At 34.9% G+C, this 7861-nt stretch overlaps 1 protein-coding gene across 1 annotated transcript; it reads left to right on the top strand.

Moving 5' to 3' along the window:
* Window positions 1–1728: 1728 nt before the first annotated feature.
* On the top strand, window positions 1729–5655 carry LOC108566232 (serine/arginine repetitive matrix protein 1-like; the record flags this gene model as incomplete). The annotated part of the gene is made up of 7 exons (XM_017926029.1): window positions 1729–1969; window positions 2030–2380; window positions 3657–4063; window positions 4120–4647; window positions 4703–5087; window positions 5153–5390; window positions 5486–5655. Coding segments are annotated over 7 exons (2320 nt in total), but the record flags the coding sequence as incomplete, so codon positions are not given.
* Between the last annotated feature and the right edge of the window lie 2206 nt (window positions 5656–7861).

The raw sequence follows: 7861 nt of genomic DNA, 5'->3' as shown, positions 1-7861 counted from the left end.
CACTCGAAAACTATAATAGATAGAATGAATCCAATATATGCATATGAATTCTGAATGTTTGGGGAATCCAGAAAGTATAGACACATTCCTGTGCTCTTATCCATATTGCTGTAATATGCGTTCAAAGTTGAAGAATTGAAATTAGAACGTTCGAATAAGCAGTATTTTCACATTTCATTGATTTACTCGAAAACTATAATAGATAGAATGAATACAATATATGCATATGAAAGTTGAATGTTTGGGGAATCCAACAAGTATAGATACATTCATGTGCTTTTTTCCATATTGCTGTAATACGCGTTCAAATTTGAAAAATTGAAATGAGAACGTTCGAAAAAGCAATGTTTTCACATTTCATTGATTTACTCAAAAACTATAATAGATAGAATGAATCCAATATATGCATATGAAAGCTGAATGTTTGGGGAATCCTGCAAGTATAGATACATTCTTGTGCTCTTATTCATATTGCTGTAATACACGTTCAAAGTTGAAAAAATCCTTTTATGAAATGGAGGAAGGCGTAGTAACATCAAGTTTGGAAACCACTGCTTTAACCAGTGCACGTAAAGCCTAATCTGCTTACATGTTTCTTTGATAGTTTGCTCTCTAATTAACGTTCGGAATCTGTGCAATAGTTATTGAACATTCAATGAAAAGTACCTTGCATTTCGTGTTCTTTGCCTCTCCATTTCCAATTATTTTTCTAAAAAAAAAATAAAAAATTGTGAACAAAGATTTTCAATCTGCATCTATTTCCCCCTGAACGAAACTCGGGAACAGCAGCAAATTATTGAAACGAATACACAAATATAAACAGACAAACACACAGAGAACAAAAATCCAGTGTAAACGTGGAGTGGAAACAAAAAATATTATTATTGACAGACAGACAGATGAATCAGATTGGTGTGTTCTCTTCATCACTTTTCGTTTTATGTTTGTTTGTAATATTTGTTGTTTTTTTTTTTTGGGAGCGTTATCTGCGAATGCTGTGGAGCGAAAGTTTTGAAATGCAAATATCGCAATAGGCTGTGTTTGTTTGCGCACCCGATTCAAACAAAAAAAATGAAGATGGTGATTTAAAGGGCGACATCTAATGGCGTTAATTAGAATTTCATTTTTTTTTTTTAGATTTATTAATGAAATACATTTTTCTAACAAAATAATTTTATAGAAAATTCAATTTTATTGATGCATTTTCTATGATTATGTAATTTGATATGAACGGATTTCGAATGAGGTGAAATGGAAATGACGATTTGTAAAATGTAAAAAAAAATTCAAACTAAATTTAGTTGTGAATGTTTGTATGTGTTTTATGCGGATATTAGGCTATAGCAATTAAGTTTTCATTATATTTGAAATTGTATGTAAATTGAAAAAAAAAGGTGTCTTTTTAAGGGATTTTACTTGTCTTAAGGCCCAATAATGCTCGGAAACCAATTTATATTTTAATACTGGGAAAGTCGATAAAGCGTTTTTCGATGAGGGAAATGCAAATGAGACGGATCACTTCTTGCGACGAGGATTCGAATGAGGGACAATTGATGAATCCATGTTTTATCCGTAGTAAAACTGTTGCGTTCCAGTGTGAGCTAATTATGTCGAGCTCGTTAAGGGCTCTCCCTTTTATCTTTTCATTCCTTCCTTCTTTCCATCCCCGAGTATTATTAATCAACTGCACTCATCTGAATTAAATGCTCTCTTTTACGTTTATCCAAGGGATCATTCGGATGGTATTTGGAACGAGTCTCAGGCTACTGTCCTTCAGGCCGATTCCGGTACGGATAACGGAACGGCCTTGAGCACTTCGGACATGGCCTCGTTCTCTGCGACTTCTCCGGTTTCCGTGAAGCTGCTGACGCCGTCCTCGAGGAGGAAGCATCTGCTGATGCTTCAACACCAACAGCGATCGTCTATAGACACCGAAGCTTTAGATGAAGAATTTGTGGACCAATTACAAGTGCGTTTTTTTTTAATTTGAAGAGAAAAAAGAGAATGTTATTGGTGTATGAATTTGCAGGTAGGAGGGAGTCCGAGCATCGCTCATTTAGATTTAGAAACGCCGAGCATATCAGTAAAAGGGCCTGAGCAACCTAGCGGTAGTAGACATTATTTGCAATTGAGCGCGAAGAGGGCTGCAGCTGCTGCGGCCGCCGCTGCTGCTACTTCAGCAACTGCATCATCATCTTCGGCGACGACGACGACTTCAAGACCATCATCGGAATCGCCTCTTCCTGCCGTCGTTCCCGACATCATTTTAGCGCGCACGGACTCTGGTAAAACGAACACGGACGTCTCTGAAAGCACCACCACAGACGACTACATCACTGCCAATTCGACTGATAGTTCCAGGAGGAGCACATCGCTCAGGGTAAGTGCACCAAACATTTGCATAACACTGACACGGATCCACTTGATATGCTCCACGCGAGACATCGCACGTGCATTCGTCAATGCACGTGCAAAGTTAAGAAAACAAACAATGAAACACTTGCAGGAACACCTGAGTGAACACCTGCATTTTAATTGAACACCTGCGTTAATATATTTTGAAGCTTAACTTTTCCTTTTTCAACTTTGTCTGCTAATTACAAGAAATCTGGAAGAGATACAATTATGCCTATATTCCCTGAATATTTATCTTCAGCATACGTGTTTAATCATATTTCAGTCATTCGTGGATGTGGAGGAAATCTCTAAAAATTAAAGACACTGCTTTTTCGATGCTTAACTTTTCAGGAACACCTGCATTTTAATTGAACATCTGACTGAATGCCTGCATTTTAATTGAATTTAATGTCTCAATTTATATATTCTCTTAATTAACTAATTTGTACATTTTTTCATAACAAAATTTAATTTTTTTTTTTCAAAACCTACATTTTTCTTGCGTATTTTTATGTTTTAATTGATTATTTTTTAAATAAAGCATAATATAAATTAACCTATTCTGACATGAACCCATACAACCTAACCTAATAAACACATAATTCAAACGAAAATGCGCAACTTTGAAACAATCTAACCTATGTTAAAATGACATAAGTCAATTAACAATCTAACCTAATACATATTTGACTGACAAATAATGAACGTTAAAATAGAATCAATTTATATAAATAATTAACTTTTGATTTTTTTTAATAATTTTATTTCATATTTTTGCAACGAGACAGTAAATTGATTATTTTCCCAAAAAAAAAGATGAGAAACAAATACTTTATTTCCATGGCAACTTGTATAACTTTTCAAGTAACCACAGCTGTAGCTGCTCAACATACGACTTGATCCAATTTAAATGAGTAACGGAATTTCATCAAATTGCAGCGAAGAGAACCAGAAACGGAATATTACATTGCAGCGCATTTCCTTAATTACATTATCAAGTTTATTTGCAAATTAACGTAATATGTTTTAATGGATATGAAAGGACAGATGTTTTTAATTATTATATTAAAGTGTGGCTGGAGTTCGATTTAGTTTTGCAAGTTGAGAACGTCCAAGTGAGTTAATTATTGCATTCGGATTGCATGCAGATTGTTCTTTTTCTTTGCACTCGAGGATTTGTGTAGTAGCGATTAATTTATCTTAATTCCCTTCGGAGAGCGATTAAGCTCTATATTCTGTTTTATCGTTCTCGTTTCGAGGGTTCCGATAAGGGTCGTTCTCGTGCGGCCATACCATCGACGTCGGCTGCGACCACCACCGCCGCCCCCGATGGAAGTTCGTTCGAGAGCGCCTCCTCGATTTACAGCCTCACCAAAGCCGATTTCCTCACCGACGACATGGTCGTACCATCGTTCTCACCACCACCCATCCCAGAAGAAGCGAGCGAACTGACCCCGACTCCTGTACCGGACGTAGTTCGCACCGGTCGCTCCTCACCAACGGGAAGCAGCTCTTCCTCCGGTAGTTACAGCCTGAACGGCTCCTGTCCCGAACTGCCACAAAGACCGCCAGTGCCTTCTCCGAAAAAAGTACCATCCGTTTCCGAAGACGATCGAAGCGCGCTCTGCTCCTCCTCCGGATACTACGATTCACCGTTGGAAGATGAGTGCGTAATTCAAGTAACCATTATAAATCAAATACAAATTTTAATTGAATTTGCAGCGCCACGTGGAAATCTTCGCGTTCCGATCGAAAAGACTGGACAGAGGAGGAGATAACGCGCAGGAAGAAACAGTACACTTTGGAGGTGACGAAACAGCAGGAGGAAACAGAGAAACCGCGATCGTCGTTCAGCAAACCATCACCATCTAAAGAGCTGCTGAAGCCCAACGATAAACCGAAGCAGAGACGCATCCGTACGCGTAGTCCTATGCAGCCGCATCGGAAGATACCGCAGAAGAAATCGCCTCTGCACAAAAGTCCAGAAGTCCAGCAGATGGAATGGGAAAGCCGCACCGAAGAACGTAAACCTCTCACATCGGACGATTCAGTGAATTACGATAAGTTATCACCGAGGAAGGGAAAGAAGATGCGCGAGAAGGGACGCAAATCGCCGAGATCTCCGACTGGTGGAAAAGGACGCAGAAGGAGCGGCAGCATCGACGATAAACCGATGACTTTCCCTAGAAAGAAGACGATTCAACGAAGCATCGCGCAAGACGATACGCAGAGTCTGCATTCGCACAAAAGGTAATAATCTCATTTTAAATAATTCGTTTTAAAAAGAAAAATTAATTGATTTAAGCCCTGACGTCTCTCCGACTAAACCCAAATGCTCGGACGTTGCGAAGCTGAAGGCTTTGAGCGCTGAATCTTTGCGATCAGTAAGTCCGGGTAGCGATAGCGTGTTTTACAGCGATCCCAGTAGCCACGCGGCAATTCCTTCAGATCAGCACGTGCATTGTCTGCATTGCGGCAAAGAGGTGGACATAGTGACCACCGATGATTTGGAGAAGAGCTCCAGTCAGCCGGACATCGTGCAACCGCCAGCTGGATTCGCGGATTCCCCTCGCACGAAACATCCACCTGGTAGGTTGTTCAAGAAGTTCGAGAAACGGTACAGATCGGAGGATCGTGGTCACGGCGATCGCAGACATCACAGATACAGACCGGATAACTTAAGAGCCAAGGTTGATTCATTTTATCTATTAACTATATTATATATTAATTTAATGGTTTTTTTTGTTTGCGATAGTCTGAGGAGAGAGGTGCTAAAGTGGAGAACGGTAAGAGCAAGTTGAGGCCGATGGCGAGATCGAGGGACGCGAGTTTGGAAGGTTTGAGGGCGACGGATTCGAGTCCGAGCGTTCTTCCCGCAGCGCCAGACGACGAAGACGATCTCGGACTTTACAATACGCCGTACATAGACAGTAATTGGATCTACATCGATGATCACGACGAGCTGCAGACGTGGAGCAGACCGGCATCTGCAGGTAACATACAAAGGAATCGGTTTGAATGAAAATGTCGATGTATACTCATAAAAAAAGTGATACAATCATGGAAGGTATTTTCGGATATTTTCCAGATGAGGAGATGCATCGGAGGGAATCGATTTCGAGTGCGGAGAGCACGGAATCCGAGCACGACTTCAAGAAGCGATATCAGGCCGTCACGCACCGCATGGTCCATCGGAAGTCCTGTCTGGAGATGTACAAGCGGCAGGCCTCCAAATCGTTCGGTGAGTTCATCGACTAGAAGAAGTCATTGTCTGCCGTGAAATCAGTTTCATTTCGTATTTATCGGATTCAATCAAGACTAAAATCATCTGACATTAAATATAAGAAATGTCAATTCAAGTCATAATTTAAACGATAATTTGATGGATTTTTTGAATTTAAAAATGTTAAATTGAGTTTTGGAGAAACTTGCATTTAAACAAAATAACGCAATCACCGACGTTATTATTTGTATTAAAGCTGAATAATTATGGATGAAATTGAGTATAAAACCGTTTCTTTGAGAATATTTGTTAATCTGCAAATAATTAATTAATTTGTTAATTTATATGGAAACAATATAATTAATTTATATTTTTTTTTTCTAAATAATACGATTTTCACTGTAGTTAGAAACAAACTGAAATTTTGGAATTAAAGCTAAATATATAGTGAAGGAATTATGTTAGTTTAGTTTTCGGTTTTTAGTATTGATAAAAGTATAGTTTGAATTCAAAATTTAGTTAACAAATTTTTAAAAAATGAATCAACATTTTACTTTTAGTATAATATCTCGAAATCCGCTATAGTTAACAACAAAATAAATTATTTGTATTAAAGCTGAATAGTTAAGGAAGAAATTGAGTATAAAAACGTTTCTCTGAGAAAATCATCTGACATTAAATACAAGAAATGTCAATTCAAGTCATAATTTAAACGTTAATTTGATGGACTTTTTGCGCAGAACCAATTTGAAAATGTTAAATTGAGTTTTGGAGAAACTTGCATTTAAAAAAAATAACGCAATCACCGACGTTATTATTTGTATTAAAGCTGAATAATTAAGGATGAAATTGAGTATAAAAACGTTTCTCTGAGAATATTTGTTAATCTGCAAATAATGAATTAATTTGAAGTTAATTTATAAAATAATTAATTTATATTTTTTTCTAAATAATACGATTTTCACTGTAGTTAGAAACAAACTAAAATTTTGGAATTGAAGCTAAATATATAGTAAAGGAATTATGTTAGGAATTATGTTTCGGTTATAGTGTTGATAAAAGTGTAGTTTAAAGCTTTATTAAATGCAAATTTATTATTTTACGAATTTAAAAAATTAACACTTTACTTTTCGTATAATATCTCGAAATTGGCTATAGTTAACAACAAAATAAATTATTTGTGTTAAAGCTGAATAATTAAGGAAGAAATTTAGTGTAAAACCGTTTCTTTGAGAATCTTAGTTAATTTGCAAATAATTAATTAATTGGAAGTTAATTTATAAAATAATTAATTTATATTTTTTTAAATAACACGATTTTCACTGTAGTTAGAAACAAATTAAAATTTCGGCATTAAAGCTAAATATATAGTGAAGGAATTATGTTAGTTTAGTTTTCGGTTTTTAGTATTGATAAAAGTATAGTTTGAATTGAAAATTTAGTTAACAAAATTTTAAAAAATGAATCATCATTTTACTTTTAGTATAATATCCCGAAATTCGTTATAGTTAAGAACAAAATAAATTATTTGTATTAAAGCTGAATAGTTAAGGAAGAAATTGAGTATAAAAGCGTTTCTTTGAGAATCTTAGTTAATCTGCAAATAATTAGTTAATTTGAAGTTAATTTATATTAAAAAAAATAATTAATTTATATATTTTTTTAAAAAACACGATTTTTACTGTAGTTACAAACAAACTAAAATTTCGGAATTAAAGCTAAATATATAGTGAATGATTATGTTAGTTTAGTTTTCGGTTATAGTGTTGATAAAAAATGCAAATTTATTATTTTAAGTTATTTAAAAAAAATCAACACTTTACTTTTAGTATAATATCTCGAAATCCGCTATAGTTAACAACAAAATAAATTATTTGTATTAAAGCTGAATAATTAAGGAAGAAATTGAGTATAAAAACGTTTCTCGGAGAATCTTAGTTAATTTGCAAATAATTAATTAATTTGAAGTTAATTTATAAAATAATTAATTTATATTTTTTTTAAATAACACGATTTTCACTGTAGTTACAAACAAATTAAAATTTCGGCATTAAAGCTAAATAGTGAAGGAATTATGTTAGTTTAGTTTTCGGTTTTTAGTATTGATAAAAGTATAGATTGAATTGAAAATTTAGTTAACAAAATTTTAAAAAATAAATCAACATTTTACTTTTAGTATAATATCTCGAAATTGGCTATAGTTAACAACAAAATAAATTATTTGTATTAAAGCTGAATAGT

The sequence above is a fragment of the Nicrophorus vespilloides genome, unplaced genomic scaffold, assembly GCF_001412225.1.
Source record: "Nicrophorus vespilloides isolate i.1.1-1 unplaced genomic scaffold, Nicve_v1.0, whole genome shotgun sequence".
In the NCBI taxonomy this organism is placed as follows: Eukaryota; Metazoa; Arthropoda; class Insecta; order Coleoptera; family Silphidae; genus Nicrophorus; species Nicrophorus vespilloides.
The sequence above is the reverse complement of the archived record's forward strand: the minus strand, read 5'-3'. Positions and strand labels throughout refer to the sequence as shown.